This window comes from Maylandia zebra, linkage group LG2 (genome assembly GCF_041146795.1).
Source record: "Maylandia zebra isolate NMK-2024a linkage group LG2, Mzebra_GT3a, whole genome shotgun sequence".
In the NCBI taxonomy this organism is placed as follows: domain Eukaryota; kingdom Metazoa; phylum Chordata; class Actinopteri; order Cichliformes; family Cichlidae; genus Maylandia; species Maylandia zebra.
The window spans coordinates 31237390-31254861 of record NC_135168.1 but is presented as its reverse complement, the minus strand read 5'-3'; the positions used below and the strand labels follow the sequence as shown (position 1 = coordinate 31254861).

General features: G+C 41.0%; 1 protein-coding gene across 5 annotated transcripts in view; it reads right to left on the bottom strand.

Moving 5' to 3' along the window:
* Positions 1 to 15641, bottom strand: part of zgc:66433 (uncharacterized) — a 47542-nt gene extending 31901 nt beyond the window's left edge. For 2 of the 5 annotated variants that reach the window (XM_004563150.5, XM_012922437.4), the window contains exon 1: positions 15486 to 15641. In XM_004563150.5, coding sequence (XP_004563207.3) covers positions 15486 to 15550 — 65 coding nt within the window. In that variant the 5' untranslated portion in view covers positions 15551 to 15641. Of the gene's footprint in view, positions 1 to 5196; positions 5831 to 11476; positions 11755 to 15485 lie in introns of those variants that run through there. The other 3 variants (XM_012922438.4, XM_012922439.4, XM_004563151.6) reach the window with 2 other exon arrangements.
* Between the last annotated feature and the right edge of the window lie 1831 nt (positions 15642 to 17472).

Sequence of the window (17472 nt, the reverse complement as noted above, 5' to 3'; positions counted from 1 at the left end):
TGATTCTAGAAATAGATGCAGCTACTGTATAATGAATCCATTAGCCATTAAACATACAGATTGCTTTCAGTAGCATCTCAGTGAATGGGAAGAGAGCCACAATAACCATGCCTTTAACCATAGCGGTGTACCATTTACTATTCATCAAGTTCAAAACCAGTATACTGCAACACCTCTATGCATATGGTCTCAGGTTACAGTGCTGTTTAATACTGGAAATCCATGCCACATTAGCTAGCCAGTGCTAACACGCTGATATCGCCGTGTATTAGCCTGTCAGCTACTAAGAAAATAACAGCTTTAAATAGTATCTTGACTGGTCTCCAGCACAAAATAGACAAAAAAAAATAAAATAAAAAATATTGCTGTTGCTTGGTTGTCAGTGGGAAACCCTATTAAAGATAATGAAAACAGTCTGTCTAACTTTATCTGCCCCCAAACACAAACCTTGAAATTCCCAGCAATGCATTTAGTATTCAAGTAGTCACGATTTAATCCCATCAATCATTATAAGAAGCCGTCGAACTACAATGACCTTTAACACTCAATATGATGCTGCACTGCTCTGCGTGCTCATATCACAGAGGAGCACCAACATAATGTCTGATATTCCCAAGCCTTCAGTTTATGTAAACATAGAGCCTGAAAAATAAGCTACTGGGAGACAGTGCAGATGAAGTATGAAGTGGCAGTTACAAAATGTGGTTTCATTTGAAATGACTGAAATAAAACGAGACACTGCTTGTTGCAAAGCAATTCAGAGTCCCAGATAAGTCAGAAGACAGCTTAGCTTTTTATTCCAAAATTGCATTCATCTGAAACAAAGTGATCAAGCACAAAATAAACACTGGTGACAAGACATTGGTGTTTGAATCCATTCACCAGGCACTAAAAGGCAGCTGAATGTTGATCAGTTATTTATTGCTACAGAACATATATGCTCGTCCCTGCTTTGCTACTGCCACAACTGCAACACAAGTCTTTGTAAAAAAAAATAAATAAACTGGACCTGCGATCACATCCAGGTCACTTCATAACTCTGAAAGTTACCAAATTAAAGGCTGGTGCATAAAATGTAGGGATATTGATTTTATGTAACTTGGAGTTTGAGTGGTTCAGACTTAAAAAAAAACAACAAAAAAAAAACAAAAAAAAACTTTTAAACAACAAACTGCAAAATGTTTTTCACCCTGAGGTTTGGTTCAAATTGAGAAATCACTCCTTTGCATTTGGAGGTTCCTGTCAACATCCGGCTCTCGTTTTCTTTGCCACATTCTCTCCTCCATCTCCTTTCCTCATCTGTCAGTGCTCTTAGCAACAAGCCTTACATGGACTCAAGACAGCAACTGACCAAACACTTTCAGTCACTCTACACAGTCTACATTCATTTCCAGCTGCATCACCATTTCTTCTATACAAACTCAACCTGCAGTAGTTGCATAATCAGTCTTGGACCAGAAAATCCCAGTGGGGACTGGTGGGAAAATGAGAATATACCTTATCATCAGCTTTGATACTTTTATTGTGGAGTTCTACTCTACTGCTGAGCCAAACTGGAAAATGACATCAGATTTAAACAAAAAACTATCTGGGTTAGGGAGATTTAAACATTAGCTTTGCTTCACTTACTAACCGCAGAGATATATTAGCCACAAAAAGGTTTCTGGTTTGACAGACAGGGTGCTTCGCCTCCGTGCTAGGGCTCTGGCTGGGCCTTGGGGGCTTAGGTCCTTGTTGGTGTGTCGCCGAGGTTGTGGGCGGGTGGGGGCACAGGGGCTCAGCCCTGGTGCAGGGGGCCACTGGTGCATCGGCCTAACTAGGGGGCTCTTCAACTGACAGGGAGTTTGTTCCATCCTTGCAGGAGTCCACTCTGCAGGTGGGAGAGAGTCACAGGAGAGGTGGAGAATAAACTTAACCTGGGTGTCTACTGTCTTGTGCAGTCTGGGAGATGATTGAATGTTAGGGTAAAGTTTCCTCTGCAGTGGGGTCAGGTGGGCTGTCCCAGGTCCTGTGGGGGCTGGGCGGTCCTGCTGCCGTAGGCCCCGGTCTGGATGGGCCTGGGCTCCCTTGCCTTGGTGGGTGCCAAAGGACGGGGGTGCCTACTGGGGTCAGCGGGGGAGCTGAAAGCCCATAGAAGTCGGAAACATTTAAAAGGTTTAAAATATACAGGGCATCCAATAGTACTCCAACTATAATGCTGTTGTAGCCACTTAAATACCAAATGCTTCAATTTGCCCTGACTGAAATAATAATCTCATGACTTCAATTTAAATGCAGGCTCAGCCTTAATTTAGTGCATTCTGCCAAAATGCACTTGAATAAAATATAGTACAAAAGTCTTTTCTCATTTTTCCCCATTTCTAAGTTGTAAGTGATCTTTAAGAAAAGCTACAAATTCATCAATATGGATGAAGGAGGTCAGAAGAGAGACAAAGTGAGTATCTACAGTCATCTGTACAACACAATAGAGCCTCTGTCATGGTTTGGTGGTTCAGCCAGTGGTGGCGATATTGATGGGATTATAAACAGAAAATATTTAATCATCCTGTAATACAACCTAGAAAGTGTCTGATTGGCAACTGTTTCAGTTTTCAACATGACAAGAACTCCAAACACACGGCCAAGGGAGTAAAAGCATACCTGACAGCAAAAAAGCTTCTCCCCAGAGCCCAGACCTCAACATTATTGAAGCAGCGTGGCATCATGTTAGCAAAGAACAGAACAAAAAGGCAGAAACATCCAAAGAAGAGCTTTAAATGTCCTTCAAGAAGCCTGGAGAACTATTTTCAAAGACTACTTAAAGAAATAACAAGAAACTTTGCCTAAGAGAGTTCAGGTTGTTGAAGAATAAAAAAAGGTACCCAGACTAAATATCGGCAAGCTTGTTAAAATTGCACAAACACTGTTTTTGCCTTTTAGACTGTTGTTACATGTAGTTTACCCGAGGCGGGAAGTAACAAAGTATTCCTACTTCGTTACTTCACTTCACTTGAGTAGTCATTTTTCTGACCAGTTTTTACCTGCTAAAAAACAAACTGAGGTAGACTGTGTTATTTGAAGTTTGCATGAAAACACTGTTTAGTACAGGATAAACAGGTTACTTTGCTGTACTGTGATGGATTTAAAGCATGTGAGTGATGCACAGAGGCTGTAGTGCTGATGGTCAGAGTTAGGTTACATAAAAGGGTTGCAGAGATGAATTTGAAGTTAAACTGATGATCCTTAGATTCATTTACTGAATTCCACCTTCATATGAACCCATCTAGAACAGGGGTGGGAACTCCAGGCCTCAAGGGCACAGCTGATTCAAATGGCTAAATGAGCTCCTCAAAATGTCTTGCAGTTCTCCAGAGGCCTGGTAATGAACTAATCATTTGATCCAGGTGTGTTGACCCAGGGTGAGATCTAAAACCTGCAGGACTCCTGCCCTCGAGGCCTGGAGTTTGACGCCTCTGGTGTAGAGGGTGGAAATCAGATGGAAATCAGCCAGGACAACTCATGAAACAGCTTTTGACACAAAGATAAGTAAAACTCAGCGCAGCAGTAGCAGCAGGTCAGCTGACCACAGCCTGTACATGAGAATCTAATGGCTCCCCATACTGAGCCAGTACAATTGATTTTAGGGTTCCTCCACCTGCTGAATCCACTGTAAACTCTTCCCTACACATTTTCATGTTGAGAGGCAAAGTCACCCTCTACAATGGAGACAACAGAAAATAGAGCTTTTTGTTCCGTTTCCCTTCTTTCTCCCTGCTCATGTTCTACTTACCTGAGTGACAATTTAGACTGAAATAAAGTTAGTTTCCCATCTACTTATTTTATTTAATAATTTAATATAGCCCAAGGTTCAGTTTGCTTTTCATAAAAATAAGAGGTAGAAACGTTCTTCGAGGAGCTACCTTTACTTTCTTTGAGTACGTTTCAGAGCCTGTGCTTTTTACTTTTACATGAAGTTGAATCTGTACTTCTACTTAATTACAGGATGCTTTTGCCACCTCTGATGTTTACACACCTTTCATCAAGCTGGATGCACTCATTTCCCATTTTCCTGGCAAAACAAGAAAAGAGGAGAGACTCAAGATTTTTGCTCAGTGTTGTATGTGTGTGACACACACACACACACACACACACACACACACACACACACACACACACACACACACACACACACACACACACACACACACACACACACACACACACACACACACACACACACACACACTATTTGTTCAAGCTCCACTCAGGCGGCTGTAAAAGCTTTCACTGTTCAACTGTCATGAGGCTGGGAGGACAAAGACAAAGAAAGTTGAAGGGGGTATCAGTGTAACCAGCACCACATCTACACAGCTCTGTTACAAAAAAAGACACTTTACTGTAGTCAAAAAGCTAAAGGCACTCATTATGCTGAGCCTCTGTGGTCCAATCACACTGCCAAGCCCAGTGTCCTATATTTAGCCAATTCAAAGCATTAAAATCACAGAGGACTTCAATCAGCAAGAACAGAAACATGCATCCAAATTTAAATGAGGAAAAAACTCTTAACACGGCCACAGCTATGCAGCATCAAACCTTAATGAGCAACAACATGAACTGATCCTGTTCCAGGAAAACATACAGGAAATCATGCTCATCCACCTGATTGTAGTTTACAGCACACATGACAAAAGCGAGTTTGACTCAGATTTACGGACTAATCACTGACTTCCAGTCAAAACCCGTCTTGCGAGTTACTCAGTTGACCGTTTGTTCCCAAGCGAGTCACTAACTGTGGTGACAAAAAGAATACAGACTGATTTGACCACTGCATTAAAAGACAGTGTGCAGGATACAAATGCAGGTCAGTGCACTCTAAGAGTTTTTATTTTTCTTGCTGCATGCACTTGTAGTCATACCGTGGAAAGCAAAAAATGAGTGGAGCGCAACAAAGAAAACACATTTTGTGGTACTAGCAGCAGTCAGCGGTCTGCATTATGATAGAGTTTTACACTGAAAATGACAAATCCCGTGAAAAGGGCCGACACCACCCATATCCTGTGACACAGGTTTGCAGAGACTGTGTTGATGACCTGAGTGAGCAGTTTGATGAAGCAATATCTGTGAGCAATCCAGTTTTTTGTTTTTTTTTTCTTTCCTCGTGTGATGCAAGAACAAGGTGTTGCAATCTTCAGGTAATATTTTACAACTGAAACTTACTTGCGACCCTTAAAGCATCCGTACATCCCTGCCATGGTATAACGATGAGATGAAGCCAAAACGTGATTTGTGCGTTTTCCCGATGATGCCCAGTTTCTTCTGGTCTATGAATTTAAAGCTCTCAAACCCAAAAACTTGAGGTTTTTGTCTTCCTTTGCCCCTGTATAATGAAGACTTCTCGCTCTTCGCAGTAGAAAAGATGCCACTCCACAAGAGAAGATCGCCTTCCTCCAAGTCAAACCATCCTCTGAGGTTCCTCCCACTTTTGAGTTCCACTGAAGTCAAATTTCATACTGACCTCTCTCCTTTCATAAATCTGGCAGGAAAAGCACCAAAGCTAGCCAGTCTAAACCACTCCAAGACTCGCATTCAACTGCAGCCAAAGTGGGACGATCATAATATCGTGCAAGCAGCACAAAAATAGAGTTAGAAAAACTGAATCGCCCTTTAAAAATGAACAATTCACCAGAGAGAGAGGAAAACGTCTCTTCCCCCAACGACCACGTCCCACAAAAGAAGAACAAATTCTTTGAGTGGTACAATGCAGTGATGAAAACAATGAACTATAAATGACTGACTGGCTGCTGCATGCTTTGCTCCTCTCCTCCCAGTCACCACGACTGGTAATGCTGCTGAAGCACAGAGGGAGGAAAGATAAAGAGGGAGGAGAGAGGGAGGGAGGAGGCATGTGTGAACAAGATACTCCCCCCACGACCTTATCCTTCACCGTCTCTTTCTACTGTTTAGATATAATTAACCAGTGAGTGCCAAGTGGTTTATTGTTAATGTTTACTTTTACTAATATTACCTCAGATGTTTCCCCATAAAGACAGTGAGCAAAGTATAAAGTGTGTTGTTATTTGCAGTAACAGCACACTTTATATCCAATATAGCCTTCATAGTTAACCCTAAAGACAAATGATTACAAATCACTGTCAATTGTTATATTGATACAGCCGGTTAAGACCAAACCTAAAGAAATGTTTAAACTGGGCACAAACATGCCACTGTCCTGTCTGTCCAATATGAAGCTGGAGCCAGCTAGTTCTCGTAAAAAAGTAAGAAAATCTACTAGTCTTCACCGCTGAACCTCATTAGTCACCATGTAAATTCCAAGAAACTGTGGTTTCGTAAATGGCCGATTTACTCCCTTTTTATAACAGTTTTGGTTCTTTTTGGTAATTATATCCACAAATAATAAAAAATATATTTAAAACAAGTAAGTGCCTTAACCTGCATTCTTTTTAATAGCCACCAACAGATGATAGCGGTGGTTGCAAAAAACACTTTGGCCCTCAAACTTGATTTCAGTAAACTCTTTCCTGGTGACCCATTCAGTTTTACTAATTAAACTATTAAGTTGATTTTGTGTATTTTTTTTGTCATTTTGCATTTCAGAAAAGTAGACTTCCCTAGCTCAAGAAGTAGAGCATCTACGAATCAGAAGGTTGGTGGTTTGATCCCTGATCCATGCCAAAGTTTCTTGGGCAAGATACTGAAGTTAGTGTGTGCGCGAATGTTAGATAAAGACACTTAGAACAGAAAAAAGTGCTCCTATGAATAGTTGTAAATGAGGTATAAAGCGTCTTGAATATACTAGAGTAGAAAAGCGCTACATTTCCATTTACCATTTAGCTGTGACGGACAAATTGTTAGCTGGTGAGGATGCAGGTTCACAGTCTCTTATCAAGACAGCAATAATAAAAAAATGGTCATCTTTAAAACCGGACTTCCCGACTAAAACCTGTCACAGAAATTGCATCCATCTTTAATACCATCTAATAGATCAAGGCTCAGTGTTTTGAATTAGCAGGGTTTGGCTTCTTCAGCAGTAGCTTTAGCTGCTAGCTATCTACGGGGCTTCACCTATGCCAATTTCAACCATATTTGCTACCTTTAGAGCCATTTAAATACAATAGTCAGACAAATAAGAAGACTTGGAGTACAGTTAATTTCAATAAAAAAAACCGACCAATGCTTGCTTTAGTTTTCTTGCTTTAGTGAATGAAAATGCTGCTTAACCTTAAACACAGAGACATTGCTAATCCTAAAAAAGCCTTCAAAACAGAACTGTACCACCACAGTAGGTACACCCATGTTTAACACATCATCTGTGGTCATTTACACACAATGATGATGTCCTGACTTCATATCCTGGGCTACTTTAGTGCTGGTATGTTTACTAAGCTATTTGTTTCTATTTTTTATGCTAAGTTATGCTAGCAGTCTGGCATCACCTGGAATTAAACCATAAACTCTCCGTTACAATACATTTGACCACATGTCAGGGTTTAAAAATTAGTGGAGCATTTCAGTGTCCTTCAAATACAAAAGGACAGAGCCCAATGTTCTCTGCATCTCAGTAGGAGGCCTAGCGGTCGCACAACAGCCTGTCGCAGCTAATCGCTATAAGTAGGAAGCTTAACCACTATCAGCCACTACAGCTCAGAGCGCTTACACTGTGTGTGAGTGGCTGTGAAGTGACTAGGGGCTGATCCTGAGATTTCCTGCTACAACACTGAGTCAATTTTAGCTAAGAGGCCAATTTTTTAAAATGATCATTAGAAGATCACTATATATCAAAACAACTAGGAGCTGTATGCCGTTATCTGTAACAGAGCATGTGTTTACATGTTTAAACAGTTAAAAATGTTGTCGGAGTGATAAGAGTGAAAGTATAAAGTCTTGCTTTTGTCACACTACAGACATTTTTATCCTAGTGATCTTATAGTGACACAAACACACAAATCACATGAATCATCATGGTGTTGACATAGTAATGCTGTTAGTGGAACAGATTTCTCAATCCCAACATGCCCAGACTGAATACTGTCTGTGTGATTCAGTATTCACTTCAGACATGTCAAAGCTTTAAAAGTCACTCTGTCTGTGTGTGTGTGTGGCAATGCTGTATCAGTTCCAGAGCTCAACAGCTCCATTTCAACACAATAATACACAAACACACAGATCAGTTTTAGCATGCTGGGATTGTTGGGAAATGTCTTTACTCATGCGTACACACCCCTAGCATAAAGTCCTACCAAGGACTGAAGTTGTGTAGACGGAGGATTTCCACCGATTTAATCTACGGGTTAATCGGCGTTTCCACCAATAAATTCACTGCTGAATTGGCTTTAGTTGAGATTGATGCCTGAAGCAGGCTCTTGGGATTTCCCATCCTGGTATAGTCTGTGCATTTATTCATTTCTAGTCCGTTTTCTTTTAATCGTGTCTCTCCCTGACACATTTGTTGTACAAAACATAATTTGTAGAACAATAATTCTATCACCTACATTTTTTCATATTTTAAGTCTTTCGAGGAACTTTAAAGTGCCGTTGGATGATTCCGTAGTGAAATAGAAAGAAAAGGCTCAAAATTTAAAGAAATCGAAAGTCTGCTTCCTGTCACAAAAAACTGGGTCAAACCAATTAGACAAGTTAAGTTGGTGCTCGGCTGCCAGGCAGCAGGAAAGGAAGTGATGTACAATTTTGATTAGGCAATACACCAAACGCTGCACAGACAGCACTGTAGTAATTAGGAGGCTATCAAGCTGTGTAGGGCCCCAATGTTTCTGTGTTTTCTTATTCATCGTCTCTTTTTCAGGCCATTCATACTCATAGCCCCTCAAACTAAACAGCAAAAGTTTAGAAAATAGCACGCTTATTGGTAATACTCTCCTGGTGTTTTTCACCAGTTTTCGTGACTGTACCTCGAGTCTCGCACCACCGAAAGGTCAAAGGTTAGAGATGCTATCGTTAGGCTTGGGTGCCGGACTCTGTGATTTTTAGGGTAACAACCAAATTATGTCCATACTGAGTGTCAACAACCATAAAACTACTAATCATCCAAGTTAACAATGAACAATTTGAGATTTGAACCTTCATAGTGCCCTAGTTGGAACAACCAGTGCATTACTTTTAGCTTTTATGAGTCATGTAATCCAAGGATGTCAAACTTAAGGTACAGGGGCCAAAATTGGCCCGACAAAGACTTCAATCAGGTCCACTGGAAGGCTTTGGAAAATGTAAACGAGTGAATCTTTATCTGTATTTTTAAAACTTTTACAGCTTTTCCTGCCAATAAAGACCTTTTTAAAAACTTTTTGAACAAACAAAAGCAAAAACAGTCAGTCCGTGGTTAGAAAGAAATTAAAAATTCTGTGAATAACCAAAAACATTATCTTTTACAAATACAGGACAGTCTGAACAATGAGCTGTCAGGACTTTTTCTGTAATTTTACACATTTATCATGCAGAAAAACTGAGATTTACTGTTGAAATTTGTTGTTTGCGTCTCAGGAATTCAATGTTTAGGTAACTCATTCAATGCCAGCCATTGGCAGTGAATGAGTTAAACCCATTGACTCATTCAATGCCAGCCATTGGCAGTGAATGAGTTAAACCCATTGACTCATTCACTGCAATTGACGGCTATAGACGTCAATGGCAGTGAATGAGTTAAATGTCTTCACTCAACCCACTTAAGTCCAAAGTGGGCTGTATGTGGCCCATGAAGTTTTATAGCGGTCACAGAACAACATCAGCATTTATGACCTCCGCTAAAGTTTGGCAGCGTTTGCCTGTGTGTCATTCAGTCTGTAAACACAATAGGTCAAAAAGTTTTGAATGATTCTGATAAAACTTTGTCAAGGTGTAGAGTGGGGTCGTGTTAACGAGCCATTCAAATGTAGCTTTCTCCGCCGAGGTCTTCAAGTTCAACCTAATGATTTATTGGGTGAAAGCTGATCACAAGCCTTAAAACTTAGAAACTGTGATTCTTACAAATGGAATATAGATATAGAAAGTAACACATAAAGATTTGAAATATCATGTCACATTTGAGCTCCGACCTTTCTTCAAAGTCAGTGATAACAATACTATTTAAATCTATGTTACTTACTGCCATTGTGTTTATCGACAGCATATAGACATAATTATTTATACATTATCTAATTATCACATTACAGTTTGCATCCAAATATGATGCCATTGTGTCATTTACATTTCAAATCTGTCTTTCAAGTTAACTCCACAATGTGTTACATTTTTAAAGAAAGTACCATCAAGAGAAAGAGCTGCATTGTTAGTTATAATAATACTATATAATATTTCTAAGCTCAGGTTACTCACGTCCAGTTATTTACAAATCAACACCTGTTATGTGTAACCAGAGTAGACATCGGTCATGTTACCCTCATCTAATTTTTACTGCACTACAAACTTCTTAAAGTACCTTTAAGAAGAATAAAGAAAACAAACTTAATATATACAACATACATACATACTATTCCCTTCAAAGTAAATACTGCCCTGAGTGAGGCGCTTTGCTGGAGGTTTGCACTCTGAGTGCTTCTTGTTTAGAAATGCATCTCTGACTATTTGACGTATCCAAGTCCAATATTCACTCTTCCTTTAGCTCTGTGTTGTTTTCCACCAGGTCCTGAAAGTGATAACGTGTTCAGGTTTTGTGATGTATGAAGCTGCTGAGTTTTTATTTAAAGTCTGGTGCTAAACTATTAGTATACAGTAAGTCTATAAGTTACATTAATATAAACAAAACTGGAATAAAGGCAATTAAAGTGATCAACAGGCCATAAAACCAAAATATTAATGAGAGCAGCTTTAACTCTACATGTGGGGTCTGTCTGTTTTCAGGTATCAGTAACACATCCAACTGAGGCAGCTTTTAAAATGAACTCAACTCACTAAATCTCTGAGGAAAAATAGACTCCAGCCAAAGGAGATTTATAACATCCATTTGAGTAGGTTTCCAGAGTCTCTGTGTACACAAATTTCTCAGTGCAACTCATCATGGCATGGCGAGTGCATGTTCGTATGTGAACAAGCATGTGTGAATCAGACAGCTTTCTGTTTATAGAGGCACAAGGAATGTCGGTCAGTTTCCCCTGGAAGAGGGGGGGAAAAAAGTGGATACTGGTATTTCCTGAAACGACCCCGAGTCTGGACCCACTGAGAGAGAGACTCAAACAGTGATGGAGAGAACGGACGACTCGCAAAGAAACAACTAAGAGATATGAAAATGTGTCATCTGGATCCATCGGGGATGAAATACATTGATAGAAGTGAGCAAATTATAAGTTCAGCATGTTTTCAAACAAGAGTCTAAAAATAAAACGAATCTTTTTTAATTTAATGAAACTTAATATAATCAGTGATGGACACCTCCATTCATTAAGCTGGAGCCACCCTCGGCACAGCTGTGGGGTCTTCACTGAAATGACTGATGGTTTTTCATGCAGTGCTTGTCCCTCCTACCTACCGTGATGCCAGAAAAGCCTCCACTCGGCTGAAATGCCCCAAGTTAGATCTCTGGACTTGTGGTCAACCCGGAGGCCTTGCTTCTCTTCTCTATTCTTTCCATCCCCTTCCTCATCTCCACCACTCCTTTTCCCTCGGCTGGCTCCGGTTCTGCTTCCTCACTCACCCTCAGCACAGTGCATTCTCCTTCCCCTCCGGTTTGTGGTTTCTGCGCGTCGCCTATTCTCTCCAACACAACGCACACAAGCTGATCTAGATATCTCTCCCTGTATAGAGGAAGAGGAGGGGAATCACATTGCTCTGAATTCCACCTCACATCTGGAAACCATCTTCTTCCTCTCCCTCTTTTTTTCCCTTTTCTTGCCAGTCTCTCTCCCCCCTTCTCCATTGCTCTATGCTGTAATGTAAATAGGCCTGTAATCATACTCCTGCCCTTAGCCTGCCGTGCTGGGTGGTGGTGTGTGTGAGAGAAATCTTACACAGAACACACTTCGCCAACAAGCGGAGATCCCCGTCTTCCTTCCCTCTATCTCAGGCCCCAGCTGAGCTTTATGGGGCGATAAAAACAAAACCCTGTTCTTCAACTCTATTTGCATCAATTGCATGCGTGTGTGTCTTTGAGTACTAAAGCAACTGGAGGCCCCTTAGCCACTAATACAAAGTATATAACTGAATGCCGATGACCTAATGACCCGAGAGTGAAGATTTTAAGAGTGTCATCTCATTGCTCCATAAACTGAACTCAAGGAGAAGCAAAGGTACCTTTGTTTAACTGAAGCAGTGAGGGTTTATTCTTGGGGTACAACACACTGTTTTCCCCTAAAACTGTTAAAGAAGGTTTTGTTTGGGTACAGTTGTCATGGCAAAGTGAAGTGCTTCTTGGTTTCCCAGCAAAACCTGGCAAGTCCATCATTAACACTACACGTTTTACTTTCTTAAAGGACCAAACCAAAGTTTGCTCATTACTGCCTGTATGTAACCAACACTTTGATTGAACACAGACTGCTAAATGCTGCCAAAGATATCAGTATTTAGCAACTACTGTGCTCATCAGCTAAAAACTTAATGAATCCCATTCGGTTTGAGAGACAAATTACATTGAACTTAGAAATTCTTCCACAATCTCAATAAGCTTTATGGGATAGCTGCTCATGTAGTCGCTCAATACTGTAGCGGTTCACACATTCGCCCAACAAGTTAGAGAAGCCGGTAAAATACCTACCAAATCCAACCGATGGAGCTATTTATAGTGTAGCTGTCCATTAATACAAAGTTTTGACTGATGACATTTAAATTTCCATCATTTCTATTCCCACCACACGACACCTGCCCAGTGTGCAGCGGCATTCAGTGCGAAAACAACCTGAAAGTTTCAACAACTATAGTTCCTCTAATGACCACTCGAGGTTGGCTTTAAAAGTGATCGATCCCCAACAGAGGCCTTCATCATTGATAAATGGAAGAGGTTTTGAACCACCAGGACTCTTCCTATAGCTAGCCGCTCAGCCAGTCTCAGTAATCGGGGATAGAAGGGCCTAACGCTGACACAGCTTCAGCACTGCTCTGTCGGCGTTAGACGAACATCCCAGAAGGACAACCATTATTGCACTGCTCCACCAATCAGGCCTGTATGGTGGAGTGGCCAGATGGAAGTCACTCTTCAGTCAATGCTGAGGAGACAGCCAGAAAATCTGCCTGGAGTTTGCAAAAAGATACCTGAATGTTGTTTCCCAGACCACGAGAAACAAAATTCTCCGGTCTGATAAAACAAATATTGAATTCTTTTGCCTGAATGCTAAGCATCATGTCTTTAGAACACCAGGCACTGCTCATCACCTGCCCAATGCTGTCCCTACAGTGAAGCATGGTGGTGGCAGCATCATGCTGCAGAGATGTTATGTGACAGGGAGATTAGTCAGGGTCCAAAGTTAAATGGAGCAATGTACAGAGACACCCCTGATGACATCCTGCTCTAGAGTGCTCTGGACCTCGGACTGGGTGAAGATTCATCTTCCAACAAGACAAACCCTAAACCCACAGCCAAGATAACAAAAGGACCGGCTTCAGGACAACTGAATGTCTCAGCCAGAGCCCAAAATTGAACCTGAACATCCCTGCAGAGATCTGAAAATGTCTCTGCACTGATGCTCTCTATCCAGCCTGATGGAGCTTAAAGGTTCTGCAAAGACAAATGGGAAAAAGTGCTCAAAAACAGGCGTGCTAACTCCTGCCACAATCGCTTCAGTCAAGTACTGAGTAAAGGCTGTGAATTCTTATGTGCATGTTATATATACATAATTTTTTTAATAGGTTTGCAAGAATTTTAAGCAAACCCTTATCCCATTAGCATTATGGGTATTATTTTGTGTGTAAAGTTTTGAGGTAAAAAGTGAATTTAATCAATTTTCGGAGGCTGTAACACAACGAAATGAGGAACAAGCAAAGTCCTGTGAATGCTTGATTGAATAGGCTGTCTCAATGCTAAAGAGGTTTTCCAGGACTTTAGCTGACACGGACTTGTTTTTCCTGACTTTGATGAGCAGGGTGGCAGATGAAACCATCCAAAAAGATTTCGTGCCTCCGAAGTATAATCGATATGAAAAGATAACGCTCACTCAGGCTGCACAGGAAGCAAGAAGTTAGGTTTTAAAGACCATCCAGTTACACTCCGAGTCCGACACACAGGAGCATGTTCTGTCAAATTATGAATGACTGAATTGTCATGACAGCACTCCCTCACAAAGAAAAACTGTTTTTTTTAAAGTGACCTAGTGATGGACGACCTAATCAGACCTTTAATAAAGAAGACTTTGACAGTTGACAGTTCACACACACTCTCACAGAAGCCTATTTCTCCAAGCTTCTCAATCCGACAACCAGCAGACAAACTCGTGCATCTTCATTCAGTGTGATAACTGGATTTACTGCAAAGCACTGAGTGATACCACGTCATTATTCATCAAGATCTCAGAGCGCTTTGACATGTAATGGGAATCTGCTTTGTCGTCACTTCCAGAACAAAGAAATGACGCAGTCAGAAGTCAACATCGTTCTCAGATCAATAGTGTCATTTATTCAGTCACACTGACAGACAGCATGACTCTGTTCTGAATCACTCAGTGTCTGTGTTCAGGATTACGGTGGTGAAAACCAAACACTGAGCTCACACGCATGCACTGTGTGTGTGTGTGTGTGTGTGTGTGTGTGTGTGTGTGTGTGTGTGTGTGTGTGTGTGTGTGTGTGTTCTCACTAAGTCTACAGGGTTGTAGAGAGTGACTGATCAGGACAATAGGCCTAATATGCCTTTAAAGGCTACAGTAAATGAATTATATGGAAACCTTGCATGAGAGGCGGTGCATGGATGAATCACAGGCACTGAGCTGCTGAAGGAGAAAAGATCAGCTGCTGCTTATAACCAGGGTCCTTTTGACAGGTTAGCCAATTAAAACTAGTTCACTGAAAACTTACTTGGAGAATAGATTAAAACCTCAAATGCATCTTAATGTTCCCAGAATGTTTCACAATAGATAACAACAAGTGGCAATCTTTGAAGAACCAGAACAGCTTTGCTGGTGTTAAATCATGTGATGGAAAAAGTGCCTGACCAAAGTTGATTTTTAGGGGGATTACCACCAACCTACTTCCAGTTTAGCCAACGTTATACACTAATCCAAAACAGAATGTAGTTGAAACACCAGCAAAAAACAAAAAATACATAAAAACTAAGTAAAAGGACTTCAGGAACTCCAAAGAATAATTACAGCCCACCTACAGTGCTGTCTGCAAATCAGAGCCCAAAGAGGAAAAACTAAAATAAAACGTTTTATCCCCTCAACTAATTCAGTTCACACACAAACAAGCACAGCAGCGTGTCCGGCACACTGTAACAAGCACATGTATCGATTACTACCAATCAGACATCTCCATCTCCGGGCAAAACAAAGCTGAAGAGTCCCAGAGATGACGCACAGTTGGCCGGGAAAGCTTGTAGCCGTTGCGGGGATACTCACTGTGTCTGCTGAATCTCAAACGGCCTCAGGGTGAAGTCATCCCTCAGATACTGAAACCAAGACATCTGCGCCGTCACTGGACTAATGATTGGATTATTTGTCTCAGTCGTGGGCTGGCGTCCTCAGGTCCGTGATGCTGCGTTCAGGAGACACCACGGAAACTCCGCAATCCCGTCTCACCAACAAATCATTAGTGTTTAGGTTTACACTCCAATCCTATTTTTTAATATATAAATATATATAAAGTTTAATAGCGACCCACACTACTGATATCTTCCTAGGTTGGGTTCAGGAAATAAAGAGGCGTTAACCGGTTCTCGGGGTATTTAATTAGCGGGTTTTGATGCCTTTGTGGAAGATTTCCTCTGGGTGTTCTCAATGTGGAAAATGCTCTAATTGCACTTACACAAAAGCAAAAACATGCACTCTACTGGATATGTCGTAATACGTCCATTCAGCAGCGATCCTTGTGCTTTTTCCAGGATAGGTGTTTACTGAACAAAACAAGAGTACACACAGTCCAGCGTGCCTGTGGTTAATAACGTTAAAACCAACTCAAGCATGTAACCCATGAATTCTATTAGTATACTTAAAAGAAAAAAACCTGGAAAAGCTTTCGAAACACACAGTTAGACAATAATGAGAGGATTAGGATCAAGTTACATTAAACAGCTTCCCCGTCAAGTTTCTGTTAAACACAGGTTGTAACTTATTAAGGCTGAACAAACCACTAAATGGTCTTTGACGTGGGTCCCAGTAGACTGGTTGCTAGGCTAAGGAACAAATCACAGGACGGTGTAGTATCGTTGCTGTTGATCAATTCGCATTTTTCCAAGGGACACTTGAACGCACCTTAAGCACGAACTGAACACCGCCCAGCTGACTTTAGATCAGATAAGAAAATTATGTCTGCAAGAAATGATCTTTTAACAAAGTCACAGCAGCTCAGAGGCAAACTGAGGTGTGTGTGTACAAACTCGCATTATACAGCTCCGACTGTCAGCGGGGCTGAAGGGGAGACACAGGTGTAGCTACGAGGCACAGGTTCAAATGAGCGCAGTACTTCAGATCCAAAAGTATGTATGTGGTGTTAAGTTAAAGAGAACCTGCTATGCTTATTGCTAGCTCCATTTTTCATTGTGTGTGTATTATTTTTATTCTCGGAATGCTACAGCAGCTTTGTATGACAATTCGATATAATCTTTATTTGTCTCATACTGGGCCTTGGTAGACCCGCCCCCCCCAGTTCATGGAGCCTCCTCTAACTGGCTGCTCCTCTCAAACAGAAGGTTCGGTCGCTTTAAACTGAGAGTTTCGAGCAGTCTGAAGCCTGACCTTCAGGATTACTTCTACTGTACATGCACTGACCTCACCACTTGAAACACTGTTTAATATGGACATCAACACTGTTAAAGTGTATATATGACAGAAAATGAACGAAGTGCAACTTCATTGCGTATTTTGGTTAAAAGTGGTTGTGTTTATATGCAAAAGAAGGTTTTATAATTTGCTTTCTTTTATGACAAAGTGAGAAAAAAGTGAGACTCATGATATTACCCAGACTGGAGATTTAGGTTTACAGTCTAGCACATGCACAAGAATGTCTTATCATCGTAGGATTTATACTACCATCTAGTGCAGCAGCTGAGGAACTGTGGCTTTGGATTCTCTGCTGTTATACATATATTCCAGTGATATGATAAAGAAGCATGTCCAAACACGCTGCCAACAGTGAAGCTATAGAATGCCCCCTGTTGGACAAAATGTGCAACATCAACCATCACAACATGCTTGCATGGGTTTCTTCAAAGGCTTCTTTGCATTTTAATTTTTGACATATCAGTCATTATAAATGCAGATACAGATGCAGCAGCTAAAAGCTAATTTTGGTTGTTGGTATTAGTTGGGCTCTTGGACTGTACCAGTTTAGCTTTCCATGATTCACAGTTTAAAATTGTCCGTATAGATCTTATCCCAGAGCTTGGTG